Source organism: Enoplosus armatus, chromosome 17 (assembly GCF_043641665.1).
Source record: "Enoplosus armatus isolate fEnoArm2 chromosome 17, fEnoArm2.hap1, whole genome shotgun sequence".
Lineage (NCBI taxonomy): Eukaryota > Metazoa > Chordata > Actinopteri > Centrarchiformes > Enoplosidae > Enoplosus > Enoplosus armatus.
The window spans coordinates 2,533,433-2,559,873 of record NC_092196.1 but is presented as its reverse complement, the minus strand read 5'-3'; the positions used below and the strand labels follow the sequence as shown (position 1 = coordinate 2,559,873).

Genomic DNA, 26,441 nt, shown 5'->3' with positions numbered 1-26,441 from the left:
ATTAGAACGGACATCAATTATACAGGACATCGTATAAACCACATTTAGCGCACGATAAAGCGAGCACGGCAATAGTTTCATATCGCTGGTTGGCAAGTCTCAAGACTCTACTGAGTTATTCCGGTCAATCGGTGATGTATTCCAGTATTTGAATGATATTGCTAGCCAGCTAGCTAGCTAGCTGTTAAGCTAGCTTTACGGTGCGTGACTCGAAGTAACCTAACGTTATATTCTCGGACGTTATTTCCATTAACACATCTGACTGCATTCATTTTAGAGACATCCAGAAACTGGGTGATTTTAGTGAATTATTAGTTTTAAGTGTTATGCGCGTCGTCTCTAATCCTAGCTAGATAAGGATTGAATGAAATAACGTTAGCTTGCCATAGCCAGCGGAAACGAGCCAGTTAACAGGGATAACGTTAACTTATCCTGCTGCTGGTTGATCCACCGCCGTTCAGCTAATCTAGCAAATGCTATCTGAGCTAGCCACCCACAAACATACAGTGAGTTTGGTAGGTAACGGTCAATTATAAAGTTGTACCGAACGATTGGAACTGCGAAGTAGCTAGCGTCAGCTAACGTTACTACTAAACGTCAAGTTGGCCATCTTCCACTCCAGTCCAGTGTGAAAAGCTGACCGACGTAAGTTCATTTTTACGGATAAGGCCGGAGTGAAGACAGAAACCTGCAAAAATGCCGGCTGTGTCGAAAGGAGATGGAATGCGGGGATTAGCTGTTTTTATTTCGGACATTAGAAATTGTAAGTGACATTTTCTTTTATTCTTCTTTCTAATTTGTGTTATTTAACGGCATTAGCATCAGTTGAAATTACTCGTGTTTTTGCTGGTTGTACCCTTTTACACGCTGTAGAGAAATGACTCGGGGGGGGGGGGGCACTAAAACAAAAATTTACTAGCAGCTAACTACTCAACAATGTAACGATTTATACTGAGATGTTGCCAGTAACATGACTGTTTTGCCATCACTTGCTGCTACGGAACCAAAAGTCTGGGCTTGGTCTGAGCTTGGTCAGGCCTTTTATTTTAGGGGTGTTGTAGGTGTTTGTAGGAGCGTTGGCTGTCGCTTTGGTCAAACGGACATAAACATCTGTTCGATATTAGATATCCAGATGTCTAACCTAACCTGGGAAATGGAGGTTCATTTCACAGTTGATAAGCTGGTGGTGTCATTATTTTAAGATGTCAGCATGACAGTCCACTCAGCTGAAAGTACACACAGTAATGCCTTTGAAGGAGGACACCGCTCTGTCCGCTAAACAAGAGAATACAGGCAGGAGGTCCTCAACCTGACCCCTCTTCAGACCCCTCCATGATTTCTCACATAAATACCGGTATTCAAATAATGGCTGGAGGTGTGGCCAGCACAAACAAATAAAGGCTGTGTAAAACAACATTGAGGTGTGTGGAATTACCTGTACTTGTTTTGAGTTTGTAATTACTTGGGAAATAAGACACACATTAGACAATTACGCCTGTCTCTAATATAAGGAAAGTAAAGGCCCCAGCAATTATTTCATAATCTAATCATTTTCGTGACATTGTATAAACAGAATATATTTCTGGAAAATCTATTGATAAAATGTTGATGGATAAATAACCAGACAGGAATGTCTGTGCATGGCTAATCCATTTAATTAAATATCTGACATATCAAAGTAGTAAAGTTTGATTTGCAATATTGCCCACAATGATATGCACCCAGAGAAAGGATTGGATGCCACAGTATAAATGGTATGGGAAAATCTCATCTCTGACAGTTGACAAATTTATATTGTCATATCACCCAAGTATACAAAACAGAGAAGAGAAATCAAATTTTGCCAACCTGGAATAATATCCAAAATAGAGCTCTTGTAAACCTTTTGTAGCTAACTACCATAATACCTCCAACAGTGACAATGACAATAGTGCCCCCAGTAATTATTTAACAAAGCATAGCTGTGCTATTAGCTAAGCTGAGGTTGTTGACTGAAATCGCTGTGTTGCCTAGTTGCTTGTTGGCTGTTACAGTATTTCAGACAATTTCATTTGGTATAAGTAGTCATTATGTAAACAAGGTATGTTCTTTTTGTCTTTCTTTCTTTTTCCAGTTGGAGTGAGACTGGCTATTACTGGAGATTTGGCCTCTATTGATGTATATGGTGTTTTACAGTGATCCCTTAAAGCTTTCAGGCTTGAGAATTGTCAGACATGTGTCGGTTTATAAACTAGTAGTTATCTATTTAAAACATAAATGATTAGGCCTCAATTGTGTGTTTGTCTCCCTGTATTGAAAATAGTAAAAGTAATGTATTGAAATTATCCATTTCAGTGTTGTGACAACAATAATGCAAAATCATGTATTCTGACTCGTATATTCTACAATAGTAATTTCCAAAATGCCCTGAAAGTGATTCTTTTATCATTTTCAACATGGAGGCTGGCTGCTCACTCCAAATAAGTCACTAGACGCATCCCTTGTCAGGCAAATAAAGCTGCATGTCCAGGGTTTAAAACTTAGAAGTAAAGTCAATGTACTAGAAACAATATCCAAAATGAAACATATCAAGCAGATTGTGTGACTGCATCTTTGGATCACTGCATCTGTCTTGAAATCTAAATTTGTGTAGGAACCACCTGTAGCTATGCACAACCCTATCATTAATTCAGTTCAGCTTGAAGAGATTTCCTTTTCCCTCCCTTAAGTCTAACTTCTTTTGTCTTTGATGAAGCAAAATAGACACGTGCACAGGTGCAGCATGAATGCTTGATATTTGCGCATCTTCCTCAGCAAAATACTGTTGTACCAGTGAGCCGACCTCTTTGGATAGAAACTCATAGGAAATAGGTCTTGCCGTCTGCTGAGGAGCAGAATGTGACCAGCCTTCATCTGCTGTCTGTCTTGGTCTAACTGACTGCCTCACTGGATAGAGGCATGTTGGAAGCTTAGTTTGTTGTGAGCCTGACTATAATGGTCCTTCATCTGATGGTTATGGAGTTCTGCCTGGCTGTGGCAATTAAACTAATACTCACGTTTTATACACAAACATTTAATAACAGTTCCCCACGACATATTAGCTTAGAGAGCGAAATAATCCTTGAGTTAGACTGTATACTGTTTTTTAATATGGTAGAATTATTGTAATTGAAATACAAATGTAGACATGTTGAGCATGATGTTGGTGCGTGTGTGTGCTTGTTGCTATAAAGAGCAGTTTATACACGTTGCTGGGTGTAGAAACACAGGTGATTGTATGCAGTTTAAATGTTGTATTGTGAAACAGCTAAGATGCTATAATCATCCATTCTGTATAGTTGAAGACAGGACCAAATAACACTGATCCCATCACAGGGTTCCATACTTACATTTTGTTGGGGCTACTGTGCCCCTAAGTTAAAAAATGAAGGCTCACTGCATTAGTGAAGGATGCATTGTGCTTCACTAATGCATCACTTTTCAAATGTGGATTCATGAAGTGAATGTTAATCAGCTCCAGTTCATATGGTCTGCAGCCAGCCATGTTTGTCATTGAAATGAGATAAAAAGGAGATGCCTGCAACCATGTTTTGTATGTTGCTCTTTGCTAGGACAGTGAGGAGAGAGAAAAGACTTGATAGCAGATTTGTTGGCCTTGAAGCTTAGTGAATCCAGGTATTTTGCCAACCTGGGTCAGAAGTCGATGTCACTTGCAGTGGTTCACCTAACTAATTTTTCCTGTTGGCACACACTAGCTGTGATGAAATTTGGGGATTTTGTGGCACTGTTGTGGAGCTATAATAAAATCAGTTAGACTATTATGTTTGATATTGTCCCACTGAAGATGATTTCACCCTGAGCACTTTGTGTACACAAAAATGGTCACCCTCAACACCCTTTTTATAGTGCGGTCCATCATGTCCATATTTTAAATGCTGATATTGTACTATTTTCTTTCCCCTGTCAGGTAAGAGCAAGGAAGCCGAGATCAAACGGATCAATAAAGAGTTGGCCAACATTCGCTCCAAGTTTAAAGGGGACAAGGCTCTGGATGGCTACAGCAAGAAGAAGTATGTCTGCAAGCTGCTTTTCATCTTCCTGCTCGGCCATGACATTGACTTTGGACACATGGAGGCAGTCAACCTGCTGAGCTCCAACAAGTACACAGAGAAACAGATTGTAAGTCTTCTACTGGTTGTGTGTGTGTGTGTGTGTGTGTGTGTGTGTGTGTGTGTGTGTGTGTGTGTGTGTGTGTTTCCAACATTGATTTGTAGGGCTGTAACACACGGTCAACTCTGAGTCGCCAGCTTAGGCCAAATATTCAACTTTAACAATAGTTATTCGCAACGTTTCTTGCATCCAGGTAGAACATCATCAATCACACATTTAAGCTTAACCAAGTTGAAGTCACTTGCTACGCTACCTGCAGTCATGGCCATGGCCACAATCAAAAAAACTGCATGCCTCACCTGGCATGCAACACACACCTGGCTGCATTTATCTTCCTTTATAATGCAGCCCATTATAGGTAACTGCCCCCCAGTGTACAAAAAATGTATTGCACCAAAATAAACACAGGCAAATTAGTGGATAAATGGCTCTTACACTTTTTCTTATGTATGTTATATTGTTTCATTTTTATACTCAACATTATAACTGTTTTTTTCTTCAATACACCTTACCTACAATTATGACAAATTTGTTATTCACTAGGGCTGGGAGATATAGCTGAAATCATGATCAAATGTTTTATTTCAGTCTATCGATAACTAATCGATCGATCGATAATTTTTAATTACTTTTTTTAATAGGCGAAAAAAGGTTGAATTTAACCACCTTACTTTGAATTTAACTCCCCATCTGCACTTTCTCACTCCACGCTGTTCCTGTTGTTTTGTCACGTCATTGGTGAAACCGCACAACACACCTTAAATGATTGGCTGTTGGCATGTCACTTGTAGCTGGTTTTTTATCAAGGGATATGATAGGCTGTTTATGAGTCAGGGCATATTTGTTATGTGCTTTCATGGCAGTTTGTATTTATTTCATTGAAGTGAAACTATTGAATATTCTATCAAACAATTTTCTTATTGCTATTGATGAAGTGTCCATATCACCCATGCCTAATTCCAGCCTTAGAGTTTTGTCTGCTTTACATGCTAACGTAACACTGTGTTTAGTTGGTTGTGTGCAACAATAAAGTTTTTTTTCCGATGCCAAATTGGCAACATCCCACGTTTGAACAGAATCATTGTGGCACATTTGCCAAATAGAGACCTATGCTTGAAAGCCATCACTTAAACAAGTAGATGAAGCCAACAATGTTACAGAATTTATTTCTGAAAGGGGCTGAAGAATCTGACCTTGCATTCATTGCCAAATTTTGGTACTTAACAGGCTTTGGTTTGGCCGGCAGCGAGCCCGAGTCCTAAATTATGTGGTCATACTGAAGTCGTTAGGACAGCATATCAAATGGTCTGCTCCTGCTCTGTTGAACCACACCAGATCCAAGGTTGATGACTGTCAGTGTTGACAGAACTAGAGATCAATGACCTGTGTGTCATCACCCACATACTGGCCAGACTCTTAACTGGCTTTAAAGTGGATCTATTATGCGTTTCCTTATTTTCTGTCACATTTATGTATAATGTTACAATGTCGGCTATTCATATAAACGTTGCCAAATTTGCCAAATAATGGGTTAAACGTATGTAAAAACAATCCTAATATCAGTCAGTCTTACAAAACACTCAGTACAGAAGCTCTGATGTTCAAGTTTTTACATCACCTCACTTAGGCCTATGTTCTCTACAGCTACGAAGAACGTGTTTGTTTAAATTATTAACACCGAAAAGTGTAAAAATATATACACTGTTATACCCGCCTGTCGACACACGGAGAGCTGCCCTTTTTCCCTCCTCTTCTCCTTTTCACCATGTCTCAACCCAAGCATGAAGCAGAACATAATCAAATTGTGTAAATGAGCCGTATTTATCTATTCTCCACACAGTTTACTCATTCGCGTTTCACGTTAAAATGTGAGAAGTTTCTTGTTATAACGTGAAAAACGTCTTGTTATAACAATAAACTTATCTCATTATAATGTGATACTGATCTGTTTTTTTCTCTCTGGCATATACGCTTCCGTACCATAACAGTATTTTCCAAGGTAAGTTACTCTAGCTGTCATATGCCGCCAAGCACCGCGGCAAGAGGATGAGGCAGTGCGGGCTGCGTTCAGGGCTTAGAGGCTTCTCCCTGCCCCCCCATAGGCTTCAGGGAGCTGGCCAATCATAAGAAAGTGGGCTTTGAGAAACGGGGGTCTTAAAGAGACAGGAGCTCAAACTGCTTGCTTCAGACAGAGGGTGAACTGAGGGGTTGCATGAAGGGCCAGTATGAGATGAATTAGGACTTTTTTGAACTGTGAATCATGCAAAGCTACTCATGCAAAGCTACCCTATTATGCTCAGATCTGGAAATGAACATAATAGGTCCCCTTTAACCAATGATAACAACCACAGACGTGAAATATTATTTAAAAAAGTATGTTTTTTTCCTTCAGTATTCATAATAACCATTCTCTGGTTCACAAAGCTACCAAGTGTGCTGGAGTACCCAATGCAACAGTAGACTGTTGGGGTGTGATCCACAAGCTATTAGATATGGTAAGGAAAACACTGAAGACATGAATATATAGTGCAGTCCACAATTATTTGGACAGTGACACAGTGTCATTCTTTTTTAACACATTAGATTTGAAATAAAACAATGACAATAAGCTTTAAGAAAGCTTGAGGGTGTTTTCAGCCAGATTTTTGGAAAGATGCAGCAGGGCCTCATGCCTTATATACTCATGATACTTAGGAGTTTTCACTGGGGTACAACAAAATTTACTAGTGGTCCAAACCTGTTGTACGATCATGTATAGATAGTCTGCCTTTCTCCCCAGTGAAAAAAATCACTTGTTAGACTTGATATACATAGTTTAATGCTTTAAACGTTAAAGCAGAACAAATACCTCAGCCACTGCGGCTATTTCCTGATTCTGTATGGTGGACTGTTTTTTCTCAGGAAGAGGAAATGTTGAATTAGCAGAATAATGTTGAGTCAGGATCAGTGGTTTGAAAGTTGACTGCTGTACCACCAAAGACAGCAGAACTAGACAAGTGCCCTCAGTGTCTTTGCCTTGGAATGTGGACACAGTCTGAGATTAAGAGAGAAGTGCTTTTCAACCTTCATGGTTCCCAAAGTGCATTCACTGATACATTCACGCACTGATTGCGACCAAGCTGCCATGCCATGCTGGTCTCCATCAGGAGCAATTTAGAGTTAAGTGTCTTGCTCAAGACACCTCGACATCGAACCCCCAACCCGCTCTACCCTGCTCTACCTCCAGTGTGACAGTGCTAACCACTGCGCCACCATGCTGCCCGAGGAGCTAATATGTAATTGGGCCTTAGGATAGCAACCATAAACCAAATGACAGTGAGGGCTTTTTAACAAAATTGACCCTATGGATGTATGATGGTTATAAAAACATTTGACTCAATAATGTTCTTTACTTCTTTCATTTTGACATGCAATACATGAGATAGTAAGCAGAACTGGCTCCGGCAGATGCCAACATCCATTGAAAGCTGCTATCTGTCACTTCACATGTTCCACAGAGCTTAATGATAAAGAGTAGCAGTTGTCTGTCTGTGATTGCCATACAATTTGTGAGTTTGGGAGTAACAATTTGAAGAGAACATGTAATTGAGATTTTTCTTAACCCATTGCAATTACCATTTCATTGCTATAATAGTTTTTTATAATAGTTAATTACAAGTGGAGTTGATTGAACTCCAGGCCTGTATTGGAGGTGTAGTCTTACGCCACCGTCACCATGGTAAAATAATCCCACCAGGATTCCAATTATGCACATTCCTGCCATCTACTGTCTGGAGATAGTAATGTAGTCTAATCCAACTGCTCTGTCATAAATCCTACCTTCATGAAGGTTCTAATGAATCTGTTTTAGATAGGCGTTTCTAATATTTTTAATACTTCTTGACTCCGCAGTGTGATGGGGATTGGTAATGTTTTGGCACTACCTACTGGTTAATGTGAGTGAGGGTAAACTACAATGGAAACACTTCTCAGTGTAAGCCATTACAGTTCAACAGCTAGGGATTGGTATCGTTAAGATTTTAACGGTACTTCTACTCTTACCGATACGGCTTATTGATCTTGTACTATAACAGTACTCTTATCGATCCTTTTTGTTATGAACGCACCCATATTTATAGCTAAATGATCAGCTGGCTAATGGTTACTTAATATAAAGCAAATATATATGAATTTCCTGTCTCTACTCTCCTTTCAAATAAAGCAAAATGCCAAAAATCAAAACCAATATATGAGAGCCCTGGCCGGACTCAAACCTGAGTGGCTGTGGGTTCGAGTCCTGTGACATTGTTGCTAAGAGGGTCTCAATAGCTTATCAAAACCTGGGGCCCGTTTAATACCAGGTTTCTGTACCCATCCCTATCAACAGCAGCTGGAAACTACAGCTACCAAATGAGCAATTTTTCTCTGTTGTGTTAGACTGCATTTGTTTTAGCCAGGTGAACCTAACACACTGGACACTGACTGTGAAGGTATTATCAAGAACAATATGATATATGACCCACTGTACACTTTATTTGTTTTTCTTTTTATGGTGTTTTAATGGCTCCACTGTTTTTAAATCCTATTGGTGCCCTCTCTTCACCTGTTACTCCAGGGCTACCTGTTCATCTCAGTGTTGGTAAACAGCAACAGCGAGCTCATCCGTCTGATCAACAATGCCATCAAGAATGACCTGTCCAGCCGCAACCCCACCTTCATGTGCCTGGCACTTCACTGTATTGCGAATGTGGGAAGCCGAGAGATGGCTGAGGCCTTTGCCAGTGAGATCCCCCGGATCCTCGTTGCTGGGTGAGTGTGACTTTTGCCTTGGATGGTTGAGACAGTAAAATGAATAAAAATCACCCTCAATTGTCCTGCTTTTGTTTCTATGTTTTGCTGTGAGTGATGAAGCCAAAGCCAAGGTTTTTCTATCATGTCACTTTACATCACGGTGACATCACTTAGCTCCTGGTAATGTGAATGTGATACACCGCAGTGATACGATGGACAGTGTGAAACAGTCAGCGGCCCTGTGTCTGCTGCGGCTCTATAAGACCTCTCCTGACTTAGTGCTGATGGGTGAGTGGACGTCACGCGTGGTGCACCTGCTCAACGACCAACACATGGTGAGATCACAATCCAGACCCCCAGACACCAGCAATGTAGTTACATGATACTACATAGTTGCACCGCTCGTATCCACTGATGTCGGTGTGATTTCTCTTCTTGTGTGTGTGTCTGGGGTTCAGGGTGTGGTGACGGCAGCAATCTCTCTCATCACCTGTCTGAGCCAGAAGAATCCAGATGAGTTCAAGACCTGCGTTTCCCTGGCAGTTTCCCGACTCAGCAGGGTTAGTGTGTGTGTGTGCCAGTCATGAACAAGCAATTGTAAACAGAACTTAAAATCATTCTTGTGGATATATTGTGGAATTTAGTTATTAATCAGTCGTCTTATTGTTTGTCTGTTCATGTATTCTTTTCACCAAATTCTGCATTGACTGCTGTGGGCCTCAAAGCCATTTGTTCTCATAGCCTCACAAAACAGTTGTTTTACATTGTCTCACCTTACACTGGCAGCATGCATTCCTGTCATTTTAAAATGTTTTCTAAAGAGATATAATCTTTGATCAGAGTGTATCACAAGTCCATAGAAAACAGTGGACAGCAATAATCAAAGCTAGGCTTCCCAGGTGGATGAATATACCACTGATAAGCTCATTACCAAGGGGCCGATGTTTGTGCACTTAAGTGCAGGGCAAAAAACACACTTTGAAACATTACTTTCCAACCCAGATACAGCCAACGGCTGCAAAACATTTGAAACCAGACTCGACTCACATGTTTCTGATGCCGGATACTGTAGACACTGCTCATTTCTGGGCTGAGTAAGCTGCACTTTACTAAGCCCATTTAGCAGTGTCTTGCATGGGTTCAGTTTTAACTTACCATAATCAGTCCTAGGAAAAATTCTGTTGGTTCTCCAGATTGTGTCGTCGGCCTCCACTGACCTACAGGATTACACCTACTACTTTGTCCCGGCACCATGGCTTTCCTGCAAGCTGCTGCGCCTGCTGCAGTGCTACCCTCCACCAGAAGATGGTGCTGTCAAGGGCCGTCTGGTAGAGTGTCTGGAGACCATCCTCAATAAGGCCCAGGAGCCACCCAAGTCCAAGAAGGTGCAGCACTCCAATGCCAAGAATGCTATCTTGTTTGAGGCTATCTCACTTATCATCCACTATGACAGGTGAGCATTCTGAGCAGCAACATGACTCAAACAACTTCAACAACTACAACAAAAGTGAAAGCACACAGTGAAAAGTGATTTAATCCATCAGTGTACCATCTTCAAGGTATCTGCTGGAACTTGAAATGACTGAAGGTATTAAGATATTCAAAGAAGACCTTAAATATTATGCTAGGTTACATGTGGGCCTAATCACATAAGAAATGAGCAAAGAAACAATGACAGTTGTAATGACAACTAATTATTTTAATTTAGGATTGATGTTTATGAAACTGTAAAATTACTGACTTTCTGGTTGGTTATAGGGGTTTAAGCATGTTCACATTTAGATTATTGCAGGATAGTGTAAATTCAGTGTGATAAACATGATAGGCATCATGTACCTTTATAAATAAATTTTCAAGGCCTTTCCAATATTGTATTTAAATAAATGTTTGTTTTTGTGATCAATGAATTAGTATGAAATCAAATTTCAGCTAGTCTTGCTTGGTCCTAAGCAGATGTGCTTTTTCTCACTCTGATGACACTTGGAGTGTTTTACCAGACTACCAGTGAAGTACGTTTCGGTTTCTGTTGCGCAGTGAGCCAAACCTGCTGGTGCGAGCCTGTAACCAGCTGGGCCAGTTCCTGCAGCACAGAGAGACCAATCTGCGCTACCTGGCTCTGGAGAGCATGTGTACACTGGCCAGCTCTGAGTTTTCCCATGAAGCCGTCAAGACACACATCGAGACTGTCATCAACGCCCTCAAGGTGGTACCTCACACTTTGAAATAAAGACAGGCGCGCAGCAGACATCACGCCTGAGCAATGTTTTGAAAAAATTATTAAATGATGAAATGTGAGACTTCCATAAACCACCACATGTCCACGTCCATGTCATAACAACACACCTAAAAATGAGAACTGATATAGTGTTCAGTAGCACAGGACACATAGTTAACCACTTGTCAGTTGGTCTGTATCGACCTCTGTCACATCTTCTGTCTTCTGTTTTGTCATGTTTGTCTCTCTGTGTCTCTGCAGACTGAGAGGGATGTGAGTGTTCGACAGAGGGCAGCTGATCTGCTGTATGCCATGTGTGATCGCAGCAATGCCAAGCAGATCGTAGCTGAGATGCTCAGCTACCTTGAGACGGCAGACTATTCCATCAGAGAGGAGATGGTGGGTGTGAGAGAATCAAAACAGAGAGTCAAGTGAGAATTGGTGAAGATGGTTTGTTTCCATCATCAAAAAACAATCCAGCAGTCTTTTATAAATTGTATTAATACTGACAAACCAAACTGTAAGTAAAAGAAATCTGATTTATTTCAGACTTATGTACCAACTGATTGAGCTGTGATTTGTTGTGCCTTCCTCATTCAGGTGCTGAAAGTGGCCATACTTGCAGAGAAATATGCCGTGGATTACTCCTGGTACGTAGACACTATCCTCAACCTCATCCGCATTGCTGGCGACTATGTCAGCGAAGAGGTGTGGTATCGCGTCATTCAGATCGTCATCAACCGAGACGATGTGCAGGGCTACGCTGCCAAGACGGTCTTTGAGGTATGGAGGTGTGAAATCTTAAAATGTAACTTTTGTACAGCAGCAATAGACTCGGATGCTGTTCTTCAATTGAGAGGGGCACACATTAATCCTGATGAATAGGATTGTTATTGAACTACAATACTTTTTTTAGTACATACTAAAATATCTGTTAAAAACTGTTGAGCGTAGACTATCTGCTCAGATTAATAATCTCTTTGACCAGGTAGTTCCTTATTTAAATCCAAATGTTACCAGTTTCAGGCTTATTTGTTAAATACAGAAAAGCATCTTTATATCTCACACAGCAAGTTGTAGAACAAATGATTGATTTGGTTTTGTTTTGGGTTCAAACTTTATCAATCAACCTTTCCCACAGCTCTACTTACTGAGTGTCTCTTGGCAATGTTTTCAAAGTTTTTCATAATTATTATTTCTTTATTTTTATAGTTTTGGGCATCATTCTTGTTTACGGTGCGTTCAACTAACCAACTCATATCTGAGGGATACAGTGACTCAGCGCAAGAGTAAACCAGATAAATGACTCCAGGTTTTAAACGAGACCACAATTTAACCATATTATCTAAACCACTCATTCTTTTTAAAGGAAATGTTAAATGTTATCACAGAAACAGTTCAGTGTGAACGTTCAGTCGATCTTCTAGAGCTTATTCCTGTTTTAACCTTAATCTGCCGTTCTTCCAGAAGTTGCCTATGTTTTACCATGAATTGGATAATTATGACAGCTTGTGTGTGTAGTGTGTTCACTTTTGGTTTTAATTGGTTAATTGAGTTACACTGGGCCTTTGTTTAAAGTATGTGTGGTTGTATCAACACTGGTATTGCTCAACCTATTGGACACGGTAGTAAAGCAGGTTTGAAACGATGTAGTGCTTGTCTCTTGGCTGAAGAAATGCTCAGGTATGTATTAAACTCATGCATTGCATTTCTTAGGATAGAAGAGGGGAATAAATGCGTCTTTAGCACTGTTGTAATTAGAAAACAGAGTAAGTTGAATCCTTGTCTCCTCTAGGCCTTGCAAGCCCCTGCCTGCCATGAGAATATGGTGAAGGTTGGAGGCTACATTCTGGGAGAGTTTGGTAACCTCATTGCTGGTGACCCGCGCTCCAGGTATGTTGGTTTTCGGCTGCTAAGGCACTTAAGCCCACAGTGGAAATAGGGCTTCACAATTAATCTAATATTAATCTCGATCAACATTTTGGCTTCCCACAGTTAAATGAACATGATCGACTACGACATTGACATTTAAAATGCACACTCCGCTCATAGAAAACTCTGCTGCATATCAAATCAAGCGCTTCCTAAACTGACAGCCAGCCACCAGGGGGCGATCAAGATGTTTTGCCTTCACTTTTGGGGTAGTCTTGCATAGCTATCTCCACTGTACAGTACAGTACAGGCTTTGCTTTTGGGAAGCTGTCATGCCACTGTGCGCGCAATCTGCAGCAGCAGCCTGTACAAAGATGTCCTGAAGGTTGCGGCTGCAATCCAGAGTAGAAGAGTAGTGTACAACAGAGAGCAGATGGGCAAAACGAAAGTCAAATGTCTGAAGCAGAAGGCAAAGAGCTAGTCCCTCAAAACGGATCATCATCCGTTGTTTGGAAGTATTTTGGATTTAAGGCAAGAAGATATTAAGAACTAATCATATGAAAAGAGTGCAAAACACTACAAACTGTAGTAACTTACATTGACAGCATGAATATAACATCGCTTACGTTACCTCACTGAACCCCCGTCCTTGTCAAGCGTCAACTCAGACATCCATAGCAGCGATGCTGTCAGCGCATCACTGTAAAAAGGTTTCGGTACAATTTTATTTATATTTTGCTTCAAGGACCAGTCTTATTTTGATGCAGATATTTGCAGGAATGTAGCACAACATGGAAGTGAAAGAGGTGCTTTGTTTATTTGAATGTGAATGTGCAGTAAAAATGTTTTTTCTCTAAAATAAACAACAAAATCGTGATAAGTAATTGTGATCTCAATATTGATCAAAATAATTGTGATTATCATTTTGGCCATAGTCGTGCAGCTTTAAGTGGAAATGATAAATAGTAACTTTGCTGTCCTGTCATCCAGCCCCCTGGTCCAGTTCAACCTTCTCCACTCCAAGTTCCATCTGTGCTCTGTGCCGACTCGCGCCCTGCTGCTGTCAGCCTACATCAAGTTTATCAACCTGTTCCCAGAGACCAAGGCCACCATCCAGGAGGTGCTGCGCTGTGACAGCCAGATCCGCAACTCAGACGTGGAGCTGCAGCAGCGTGCTGTCGAGTATCTGAAGCTTTCTTCCATCGCTAGCACTGATGTCCTGGTTAGTTTTGATGACCCTGTTAGACCAAACTCAGTTCAGCTCAGGTCCAGTAATAAATGATAAAATAACATTTGCAAGGAGCACTGGTGTACGTTGTTAAAGGGGACCTATTATGCTCATTTCCAGCTCTATTTTCATTTCATCCACTAGAGTAGTAATATATATGACAGAAAAGGAAAAGCATAATAGGTCCTCTTTAATACATCTTCGTCTCCGAACATGGTCACAGTCCAGAGCCCTGCAGTCCTGTTGTTGCATGTCCATCTACCTGAGGTGTATTTATAGTCAGATGTTGGCAGCTCTTTCAGTCCAAACCCACAGGATGATGTGTCCTCTCTTTTCCCTCAGGCCACTGTCCTGGAGGAGATGCCTCCCTTCCCAGAGAGGGAGTCGTCCATCCTGGCGAAGCTGAAGAAGAAGAAGGGGCCCGGTGCTGTGTCTGTGACGGAGCTGGAAGATAGCAAAAGGGAGGGCGGGGAGTTGAACGGAGGGGGCGAGCGGGGGCCAGAGACAGCAGCCATGGCTACTTCCAACGCTGTAAGCAGACTCTCTTTAGGGCTTATTCTTTCAGCTGCCTTTATGCATACCAGCAACTGAAGAAAGAGTATGACAATTTTGTTATTTTTTGTTTTCCAGTCCACCCCGTCACCATCAGCAGATCTCCTTGGAATTCGTTCTGCTGCTCCAGTGGGTGCTGCTCCAACCACCGCTGGCAGCCTATTGGTGGATGTGTTCTCTGAGGCAGGGCCTGCCGCACCTTCTGCTGCCGTGAATGACGATGGCTTCCTAAGGTAAAAGGACATGTCTTCATGAGCAGTGGTAGAATCCACCGTAAGTCAAAGTCCAAAATGAATGGCTCATAATGACCTCTAGCTGCCAGAGGAAAGAGACTGTGTCTGCTCGAGACAGCAGTACTGTAGAAATGAAATGGGAAAGGGGAATGAAAGTAAACCATATATTTTTCTGCATAAGTACCACCAAAAAAAACATCACCAGTTATGTGACTTAAATTTCCCCGATCCAGGTTCGAGTCCAATCCGATACTTATATATACCTGAAGCCTACTGAATCTGATCCAAATACTGAAGGTCCTGGTTAAAAACTGTTAAATTGGTCAGCTTAATTTTTTGATATGATAAGAATGGAAGATTAACTAGGAGGGCATACATTGCTCTTTGCTAACAAGGAAGAAGCAGAAAAGATCATGGATCCTTTGTTACTGTTCGAACTAAGCAAATCTTTGAATTGTGCCGACGTCATTGTTGGAAGTCAGAATCCATCACTATTGCATCCAAACGATGTTTCACATTCACACACTGTCATTTTTGCTCTCATATGCAGCATTCTGCTGCATTGCAGAGCCGGCTTGGGACATCTCTTACTTTCTACTGTACTGCTGCCTTCTTTCAGTGCGTTAACATGCACTAAAGTAACCAGGTTACTCAGAGGAACGCGCTTACATGCACTGTTCAGTAGTGGATACCGACGTATTTAGACTTCTAGAGGGTACTTGGAATTATTGTAAATACAAGGACATACTGCTATGTGTCATTGTGTCTCATCCACCCACTCCGCTGTCACTTTCTCTGTCTTCAGTCTTTTGTCATGTCTACTTGTAAAAAGCAGATTAGAAACCCAGTTACCTGTATACATGGCAGAGAAATCTAGCTGGGAAAATTAGGTCTCTCTAATCCCCTACCTTGATTACAGAAAACTACTAAGTGCATGTAAACACACTGATTGTTCAAACAGTGGCTCTCATACTGGACTGAGCAAAACTGAATTTGGACCATAATCGGGAAGCATCTTGAATTTGCTGTGTACTGTTATATCCTGTCTTAAACTGTTAATGTAAATATTTGTGGTGTTTGTGGTGTGTTTGTGCTGTTAGACTATTATGCAACTACTTGTAATGTGTCCGTGCTGGTTGTCACTCTATTGGCTCTGTCTTTCTTTGCTCTGTCTTTGTGTAATGTGGACCTGTCAACCTGGAGACATTCAAAGTCAGATACTGTATGCTGATTTTTCTTCCTAAAAATATGATAACTGATAAAAGCCACAATCAGCCCACCAGGGTTACGGTTGACATTCAGACAGTCTGTTAGTTAAACATAGCTGCGCATGAAAGTGCTGCCAATAAGACCCTTGGTAGGTAGTGATAAAGCAAGGCTTAGTTTACAATCACAGATTATCCTGAGAGACGTGTAACACAGTGATATGCACACAGGACCATGTTACAGTAATGAAGGTACAACTTCAAATTTAGTGGTGGTACTATAGCTACTAATTCCAGTTAACATTTTAGTAGTTGGGCTTGTTTGCTGTCTTTCCTAGAGCTGGATGGTAGGGTCTATCAGTGTGTTGATACAAGCCTAGTATGGGAATGTTAGCTTGACCCAGAGACTAGAGGTGGGAAGAGGAGGGATATGCCTTTCAGTAACTCCAAGATTGACTCATGTACATATTGTGTCTTTTTAGCTGGCTAGCTATCCACTGGTACATCTGGGAACTCACTTCAGTTTTGCTCACAGTTGGTATAATGTGTGAAACTGGCTTCACCAGAAAAGAAGTGTTGTAAGTGTGGTTAGGATATAACATACGAGTGTGCCGTGGCTTCAGTTACTGTGCTGTGAGCAGAGGAAGTGGTGCGAGATGCACCTCTCTGTCATATGGTTTCATTCAGCTGATGTAAGGCTGAATCATAGCAGGGGAGGAAAACACAGTTTGCAAGTGTGTGTTGGCCCGGCACATGCTGTCCAGTTCCTCTGCAGTTTGAAGGGGCGAGCATGAAAGCTGGTGGAGGTGGTGTAGACTTTTCTTCATGGTTGGCAGGTCTGCTACACTTGTCTGTTCTTTTTATCTTGCCGTCTATGTGACTGTCTTTCGTCTTTTTCTCTCCTTCCCTTCTCTCCATTTCCCTGTGTGTGTGTGTGTGTGTGTGTGTGTGTGTGTGTGTGTGTGTGTGTGTGTGTGTGTGTGTGTGTGTGTGTGTGTGTGTGTGTGTGTGTGTGTGTGTGTGCGCCTGTGCGTTTTGATTTGAATGTGTGTCTGTCTCCTGTCATCTACCGTGATTGGACATTGACAGAGATCTGGAACAGCCCACCGAGACCTCTGATTCCCTATTGGTGGAGGGTTCTGGTGACTCGGAGTAAGGGCCCAGTAGTAAACAACAGATTTAGCTCGAAAAACTACAAATATTGCACCTCCACATTGTTTTTCTTTGGCTTTTTATCTTTCATTGTACATTTAATTGTCATTGGTAATATGCACTACACTGAGTGGGTAGCTTGATGCACATGAGCCATTTAGGTTTACACAGCCTGGCTGTCTACACATACGTTGATGCCTTTTAACATTTTTTATAACTGAAACCTGAACACAATCAGCTGTTCTGCCTTCCATTATCATCAGATTATTTGAATACGGTAGAACAGGGCAGAATTACCACCAAACGCAGCAGCTCTGCAGAGCTTTTTGCCCTCTAGCTCATTGTTTGGTTGTGTGGCTCTTATAGCTCGTTCTCATCAATCCCATTTTCAGCAGCAGCAGTCAGATGTTTTCATTGAGAGAGCTCTGACTCACTGTACACTATAGGCCAGATTCATAAAGGACACTTCCACACTAACCGTTATGTCCAAATCTGGGAGTGGCTCACTTTTTTTGCACTAACCCTTGTGCTGACCAAGAAACTAAACCCGAGACCTGTACAAGAGGGTCTGAGATTGATTCCAGTTGTATTCTGGTGTGGTTTGTGTGAGTTGCACTACAATCTATCCTGACAGCAGTATCAGTACATAGCCATGAGCAGAGGCCTGTTGTGGGAATACAGAAGAGACAGATGTAATGAGGAAAGAAAATTCAAGCTGAATTTGATGCCACATAGAAGGAGTAGATTGTTCACCATTTCCTCAATGTAGGTCCTGGTAAGAAAATATGCCAAATGTGCGCACAACACATGTTTGAAAGCAATGACACCATCTGAAGCGAAGGATTCTTGTGCTTCCTTGAGCAGTATAAAGTCAATAACAATGACAATATTGTAATATAATTTGCTAAGTTATGTTACCAAATTGGTGTGAGGCGTATAAATGGCAAACTGGACAACAGAGCCACAGTGTAGATTTAGCTGTATGATTTGTTTGTCTGAGGAATAGATTTTATTGGTCACATCACAGAAAGGGCACTGTGAGTGTTGAGCAGTGAGCATGAAGTGGAGACAGACAGCACTGCACAGGTTTGACCAAATGATCAGAAAACCTTCACAAATTGGAGAATGCACTCAGACTCTGCCACAAGAGGGCTTAGCCATATACTATACTATACTATAAAAAGAAAAACTACCATGCACACCTAATTATCTGGAGTCGCTGGCCAGGATTCTATCCTAATGTAGCACATTTTTCAACTGAGATTTCAGAAAATTGTCAAAAGGAAATGCAAATGAGTGCATGTTTCTATCCACTACTGTTAAATGAATGAATGAATCGACATAAACACCTGGTGCTAATTCTAAGCCAATTCTCCAGTTAGTGCAATTAAAGCATCGCAGAAGAAGGCACAACGAGATGACGTCCTTAAAAGAGCCCCAGTCAGTGGAAGCATGACATTACTGTTTCATGTATCAATGTAAGGAAGGTTACAGTCCCCTCATTGTTAAAATCACATGCTTCATGTACGTCATGATTTATTTGCTAAGTCTGTTGCCTTTGCTTTTATCGATACACCAACTTTCCCACCTCAGCCAAGTGTTAAAGCCATTTCTACTCTTTTTTTCATGGATGGAAACACGCTTACTGATTCATAACTATACTTCTGATTGAACATTACACATGCTGTAATTGTGCATTTACATAAATACATTGTAACCATTCAACAAATGTCATACCAGGCTGCAAACTTATAACCGTAAACACAATCTCAATGCTGTAAAGTGGGGCAAATGCGCACGCGTGTGCACACACACACACACACACACACACACACACACACACACACACACACACATTTTTCACACAAAAAATGTTCATGGCATCAAGCTTTATGTGTAGACTAAGTATGTGCTTCTAAACATGTGAACTGTGTCTGAAGTAGAGTCTGTACGCATTTGGATAGTGAGTAATTGTCAGTTGTTTTGGCTCTGTACTCTAGCACATAGCATTTCAAATGAACCAGTGACCTGCAGTGTCTTTACAGGTTTATCTAAACTGCATGAATTGTGATCCATTTTGTCTGTTGTTGCCCTCATTTTTGAACAGTGCAGTACGTGTTCAGTCAGTCTGGATATAAACACTGTCAGATCAAAGCTGAAAGTCTGCACTGTACCCTCATATCTATTGTTTCATTTCTTATTCAATGTGCTTGAGTAGAGAACCAAAACAACAGAAATTGTCCAAATACACACTGGCTGCACTGGATGAATAGTTGTTGCACAGTTTAACTAGCCAGCAGATAGCTTTCATTGTGTAATGATGTCATTTGTACAAACTGCTTTACTAACTTCTGCGTTTTATCCTTTTATCCTTCTCCACTCATGTTTCTCTTAACCAATCTTAAACACGCTGTTGCTGTACCCTGTGTTGAATGGATGGATTTTTCATCTCCCATTTCTGCCCTATCCATTCATCCCTCCTCTGTCCTGTGGGCTGTCTCTTCATCCATGCGCTGTCCTGTGGTCTCTCAGCTCTGCTCCTCCCTCTGAGGATCCTGCTCCCCCTCTGTCTGAGGCAGACGAACTTCTCAACAAGTAAGGTCTTTCCCTGTGTGTGAGCTTTGTCATGAGTTAGCTGCATGTCTGCGTGATTGCTATAGGAATGGTTTGACTTCTTCTCTCAAAGTAAGAAAGTTAAGCTCTTACAGTGAGCTGGGAATAAGCCATTGCATCAACTGGTTTGAGTTTTGGTGGACTGCATCCATCTCACCAACATTGGGCAACATAACTTGGGCGATGATCCACTACTGATTGCTGATGGGTTCCTGTTTTAAAGGGGACCTATTATGCTCATTTCCAGCTCTATATTTTCATTTTGTGATTCTACTAGAATAGCTTTGCACCATCACAGTTCAAAAAAGTCCTGATTTACCTTCATGCAGCCCCTCAGTTCACCCTCTGTCTGAAACAAGCCGTTTGAGCTCCAGTCTCTTTAAGGCCTGCCTCCCTAAAAGCCCACTTTCTCCTGATTGGCCGGCCAAGTTCCGGACATCTGTGGAAGAATTTCCAAAGACAAACTGCAAACCTAACGTTACTAAGCAACATTGACATACATAACATAAACATCTCATCTGTGCCTGGAGCACAGACATCAGATAGACACGATGGTTGAAAAAACTGAAATTCAGTTCAGAGCAGTCTGAAGCCTGAGATTTTGACACACAGGGATTATTTATGCATACATACCTCATTATTTGGCAACTTTGGCAACATTTAGTATGAATATCCAACATTGTAACATTATATACACTATATTGCCAAAAGTATTCACTCACCCATCCAAATAATTGAAATCAGGTGTTCCAATCACTTCCATGGCCACAGGTGTATAAAATCATGCACCAAGGTATGCAGACTGTTTCTACAAACATTTGTGAAAGAATGGGTCGCTCTCAGGAGCTCAGTGAATTCCAGTGAATTCCAGCGTGGTACTGTGATAGGATGCCACCTGTGCAACAAGTCCAGTTGTGAAACTGTATGCTGAGGCGCATAGTGCGCAGATGTCGCCAACTTTCTGCAGAGTCAATCGCTACAGACCTCCAAACTTCATGTGGCCTTCAGATTAGCTCAAGAACAGTGCGTAGAGAGCTTCATGGAATGGGTTTCCATGGCCGAGCAGCTGCATCCAAGCCATACATCACCAAGTGCAATGCAAAGCGTCGGATGCACTGATGTAAAGCACGCCGCCACTGGACTCTAAAGCAGTGGAGACGCGTTCTCTGGAGTGACGAATCGCGCTTCACCATCTGGCAATCTGATGGACGAGTCTGGGTTTGGCGGTTGCCAGGAGAACGGTACTTGTCTGACTGCATTGTGCCAAGTGTAAAGTTTGGTGGAGGGGGGATTATGGTGTGGGGTTGTTTTTCAGGAGCTGGGCTTGGCCCCTTAGTTCCAGTGAAAGGAACTCTGAATGCTTCAGCATACCAAGAGATTTTGGACAATTTCATGCTCCCAACTTTGTGGGAACAGTTTGGGGATGGCCCCTTCCTGTTCCAACATGACTGTGCACCAGTGCACAAAGCAAGGTCCATAAAGACATGGATGAGAGTTTGGTGTTGATGAACTTGACTGGCCTGCACAGAGTCCTGAACTCAACCCGATAGATCACCTTTGGGATGAATTAGAGCGGAGACAGAGAGCCAGGCCTTCTCGTCCAACATCAGTGTGTGACCTCACAAATGCGCTTCTGGAAGAATGGTCAAAAATTCCCATAAACACACTCCTAAACCTTGTGGAAAGCCTTCCCAGAAGAGTTGAAGCTGTTATAGCTGCAAAGGGTGGACCGACATCATATTAAACCCTATGGATTAAGAATGGGATGTCACTTAAGTTCATATGCGAGTCAAGGCAGGTGAGCCAATACTTTTGGCAATATAGTGTATATATATGACAGAAAATAAGAAAAAGCATAAAAGGTCCTCTTTAAAGAAAGCTTGTGCATTAGAGATGCTGCAAAATTCAGCACTTTGCCTCATCTGTTAACTGTAGGTGTGTTTTCCAAGTCGGACTCAGGACTAAAATAATGAAGTTTTTAGTTAAAAAGTGATTCATTACATCTGATAAATTCTGTTGCATTTGATGACTGTTGCCTTACATAAAAATAAACTGCATAAAATGAGTGTTATATGTTAGGAATATGAATGCCAACATGATACGGTCATTGGTACAATACCATCAGCTGATTGGTACCTGACAGATCACAGCATCCAAAGTAATAATAACATAACTGGGTCACTGGCTAAACAGAGAAGCATGTAGGTCATTGGTTGTGTAACTCGGACTTCCTGCTTTGTCGGGTGTAAATGTACTAATTGTTGTCAACTTTTTGCTGGACTTTGCTCCACCTTCAACGCCAAGTTGAAGTTTCAGCAGTAACTAGTGACAGTTTTTCAGGACAATGGAAAGTTTTGAAATTCAATTTGTGCCACTTACCTTTTTATGCTTCATTGTTGATATTATTGTTGAGTTCTGAGTCACTTTATAAAAGATACACATTAGGGGTGTAACGGAACACGTACTTACATACATACGGTTTTGGGGTCACGTTTTCGATACAGAAGGGAAAACAACAAAATGCCACTTGCGCTAGTTTATACGTGGCAGGCACAACTAACACGCACACTGAAGGTACATTGTAGCTCAAGCACTTTGACCAGATGTTTAAATTCTGTGTTTATTATAATAATCTGCAGTGAGAGGCTGCCTGAACGCTGCGGGGAGAAGGACTCGCCTTCCAGTCTGCTTTTGACTCATTCCGTTAATCAACATGTTCAGGTGATGCCGTTGTTAATGTCATGTTGGAAGTGTTTCCACAGACAGACCCAACTTCAGTTGAACAATGTCTGCACACAGTTTGACACTAATTGTTGTCCATTTTCTCTGTAACTAACCGGGAAACCAGCTAGACAACAACTGGTTCTAGGATTTCTGTTCCGCGCGTGCCAGTAGTCGATGTAAATAAACGTATCTGACAGAAGGTCTGCGACGCGGAAGATGGAGTTGTGACTTGAGACCGTGGACGTTTGTATCACGGATTCAGTCTCGATTTCAGAACCATTACACACATACATTTACCCCACTCAAACCAGAAACCACCAAAGACAAATATATGAACAAGTATGTTCTGTTGTTTCAGTGTAGACTAACCCTTTAAATGCCATCATCCTACAGGTTTGTCTGCAAGAACAATGGGGTTCTGTTTGAGAATCAGCTGCTACAGATTGGCATCAAGTCAGAGTATCGTCAGAATCTGGGTGAGTGGTCTTCACAGAGAGGTGGGCGTGGCTTGGCTGATTTTTTTTGTTGTTGTTTTTTTAGTTTCTTGATAAACTCAATTAACGTGGTGTAGTGTGGCTTTGTTACTTGGTGGTCACCTGTATCACATGGGCCATATTGCCAAGTGGGCGTGGTCTTGTGAGTTTTAATGGACAAATGGCTGTGCACGGGAGGATTTATTGACTAGTGGGCGAAGTCTGCCTGTCTCCACCAGCTGTTGCTATTTGATTATCAGCCCATTCTACGTCACGCCTGCCGCCTGATATATCTCCTGCACTACATTTAAGCTGATTTCCCTGCACAAGTGGGTGTGACCTGGCGTGTTGTATTTGATAGTATTGCTCTGAGTGTTCCATAAAGCACAAGCCGTGTTAGTGACAGATTGACCTTTTAACAACTGTGTGTCTCTCTCAGGGAGAATGTACTTATTCTACGGTAACAAGACGTCAGTGCAGTTCGCCAGTTTCACCACCACAGTCAGCTGTCCAGGGGAGCTGCAGTCTCATATCCTTTCTGTACAGTTATCTTTCAGAATGTTTGGAACCCACTAAAGCTTAAAATGGGATAACTGGGACACAGCGTGGTATTCATCTAGTAAATGACAAGAAATTGAAATTGAACCAGACACCAGAAAGTAGTGTCAAGATTATTCTTAAACTTTTTTTACTTAAAAAAAATCAGTCGGCCTCAAAAATCCTGTATCGAGATGGTAATGAGATGGTCCTCTGGAAAATGTAGAAATGTAGAAATCTTGGTAGATAAACTGCATCTTGTTCCCTTCACTTATGGATATGGAGAGGTGACAATACATGAATTACTTTTATGATTTAAACATTGTGAACCTTGTCTCAGGACAGTATCTGTGAGGCAAACTCCATTCTTGAATTCCTATTAATAGCCATTGAGGTATTGACACTGGAGAAAAGTGAGAGAGTTTTACCATTGAAAGTCTTGCTTAATTCTTACTTGAGACATTGGCTTAGATTGATTTCATTAAACTGACTTGTGACTTCCCTAATGAAGGTTAATGAAGTTGAGCTTGTTTTGTTAGATGACATGTGCACTGCTATTGAAACTATAGACTAATCTACAATTCAAAGCACCAGTGGCAGAAAACACTGCACACTGTGTGTTATCATACCAGGGATACAAAGTGGATTATTGTAGTTCTAAAGTCGTCACTATGTATCTTTAAATTCTGACCATTTAAATCATCATAATGCTGCCTGACTTAGAGACCTTAGGGCGACACTGACTCTGCCAGGCAGTCTGTGTGATGTCTTGATGGTCCTTGACAACTTGCCACAGCTCAATGTTCAGACCAAACCAGTGGAACCACTGGTAGAGGGTGGAGCCCAGATCCAACAGGTCCTCAACATCGAGTGTCTGACTGACTTCTCTGATGCCCCGCTGCTCAACATCAAGTTCAGGTAAGCCTGTACAACCAATCCAAGCCCAAATGGTCATTGTCATTGAGACTCCAACTCAATGACAGTGAGTTTGATCAATTGACTTGAAAATCAGCAGTTTTCCTTCACTGAATGGATTCTCGAATAGTAGTTTCAACCCTTTTCAATGCCTTCATTTGAGGAATAGAAAACCTGTTTTTCTACAAACCCCTTTCTTTCATGTAACAAAAAGTTGATAAACGTTAGATAAATGTCTAAACACAAGCAGTTGCACTTTGTCTATACCATCTGACATTGGTCCAGCTGGGATTTAAATCGGGAACAATCTGATCAAAGAGTAAGTCATCAAAATTAGAGTCATAACAGTCAAACATGACTTCCAAACAGCAGCCGCTTGCTGTCGCTGTCATTTTCCATTGTCACAAACAAATCACACTGAACAGTTTGAAAGGTGTTTCTGTTGACATGACTGAAATGATTTAGACCAACTAGTGCACCAAAACACAGGAGGTAGAAGTCAATCCTGTCCAATTGGAGCTACTGCCAATACATGTATTCTGATGTGTAGACCTGCGCTGTGTGTGTTGTGTTCAGATATGGTGGCGCTCTGCAGAACCTGACCCTCAAGCTGCCTGTCACCATCAACAAGTTCTTCCAGCCAACTGAGATGTCCTCACATGACTTCTTCCAGCGCTGGAAACAGCTTAGCCAGTAAGAGTGTGTGTGTGTGTGTGTGTGTGTGTGTGTGTGTGTGTGTGTGTGTGTGTGTGTGTGTGTGTGTGTGTGTGTGTGTGTGTGTGTGTGTGTGTGTGTTTTGCATTCTGTCAGTGCATATATGTTCCTTGGTAGAAGTCTCCTGTGTGAACTCTCCTCAGGCCTCAGCAAGAAGCACAAAAGATATTCAAGGCCAACCACAGCATGGACACCGAAGTACTAAAAGCTAAGGTACGTCCACTTTTAACAGCTCACCTGTCTCCACAAGAAAAGCTGTCTGGAGCACTGGCTGTGTACTTCTGAATGTACCTAATTCTCCAGTACTCTTACGTGTTCATATCTGTCTATATATCTTAATTTACCAATTAGAAAAGATGTTAAATTATATCAGCTGTGTTGATTATGCTGCCTTTTCATTTAGACTTAAAAGTAAACCAACAAAACCTGTTCTGTGCTCTCATATTGTGGTAGACATTTTAGTTTAATTGCCTCTTGTAATATTTCTGTTTTTGTCTATGCGGTACATAAAATGTATCTGAATGATTATTAGTGATAAAAGAAATTGTGATCCTCTTGAGACCCCTCTGTATAGACAAATTGCTACTTTTCGGTAATATCGTAAATCCTTCCTCCTTTGTGATGCGTGTGTGGTGATATGTTTGTGTCTAGCTACTGGGACTAGGATCGGCCCTGCTGGACAACGTCGATCCAAACCCAGAGAACTACGTGTGTGCTGGAGTGATCCAGACCAAGGGCCAGCAGGTTGGCTGTCTGCTAAGACTGGAGCCAAATGCCCAGGCACAGGTACAACACACAGCTAACTGTTTCTTTATGGCTCAGTGTCCCAGTCAGTAAATACTGGAGATGATGAATACATTTGGAAGCATAAACACAAATAAATAAAGTGTTATTGCACCTCTAGATGAAACATCCAGTGTAGAATAGAAGGTGAAATTACTGTTACTTCATTAGATATGGATATTGTTGGTTCAGTCCTATTTTCATACATGCTCCAGTTCTGATATTAAGTTGTACGTGTAGACCATTTACTCAAACCTGAACAACGTGGCTGTTTGGTCTGATCGCAGCTGAGATGGGGTGTTCTCT

General features: G+C 41.5%; 1 protein-coding gene across 3 annotated transcripts in view; it reads left to right on the top strand.

Moving 5' to 3' along the window:
• The first annotated feature begins 403 nt into the window (after window positions 1-403).
• The window catches only part of ap2a1 (adaptor related protein complex 2 subunit alpha 1), a 28,487-nt gene continuing 2,449 nt past the window's right edge, over window positions 404-26,441 (top strand). The window contains exons 1-21 of one of the 3 annotated variants that reach the window (XM_070922710.1): window positions 404-763; window positions 3,947-4,158; window positions 8,744-8,937; window positions 9,125-9,254; window positions 9,378-9,479; window positions 10,113-10,372; window positions 10,954-11,122; window positions 11,396-11,533; window positions 11,735-11,917; window positions 12,930-13,027; window positions 13,997-14,228; window positions 14,577-14,744; window positions 14,865-15,019; window positions 17,314-17,376; window positions 19,909-19,971; window positions 23,107-23,189; window positions 23,626-23,715; window positions 24,518-24,641; window positions 25,215-25,331; window positions 25,496-25,565; window positions 26,004-26,138. In XM_070922710.1, coding sequence (XP_070778811.1) covers window positions 697-763; window positions 3,947-4,158; window positions 8,744-8,937; window positions 9,125-9,254; window positions 9,378-9,479; window positions 10,113-10,372; window positions 10,954-11,122; window positions 11,396-11,533; window positions 11,735-11,917; window positions 12,930-13,027; window positions 13,997-14,228; window positions 14,577-14,744; window positions 14,865-15,019; window positions 17,314-17,376; window positions 19,909-19,971; window positions 23,107-23,189; window positions 23,626-23,715; window positions 24,518-24,641; window positions 25,215-25,331; window positions 25,496-25,565; window positions 26,004-26,138 — 2,853 coding nt within the window. In that variant the 5' untranslated portion in view covers window positions 404-696. Of the gene's footprint in view, window positions 764-3,946; window positions 4,159-8,743; window positions 8,938-9,124; window positions 9,255-9,377; window positions 9,480-10,112; window positions 10,373-10,953; window positions 11,123-11,395; window positions 11,534-11,734; window positions 11,918-12,929; window positions 13,028-13,996; window positions 14,229-14,576; window positions 14,766-14,864; window positions 15,020-17,313; window positions 17,377-19,908; window positions 19,972-23,106; window positions 23,190-23,625; window positions 23,716-24,517; window positions 24,642-25,214; window positions 25,332-25,495; window positions 25,566-26,003; window positions 26,139-26,441 lie in introns of all 3 variants that reach the window. The other 2 variants (XM_070922711.1, XM_070922712.1) reach the window with 2 other exon arrangements.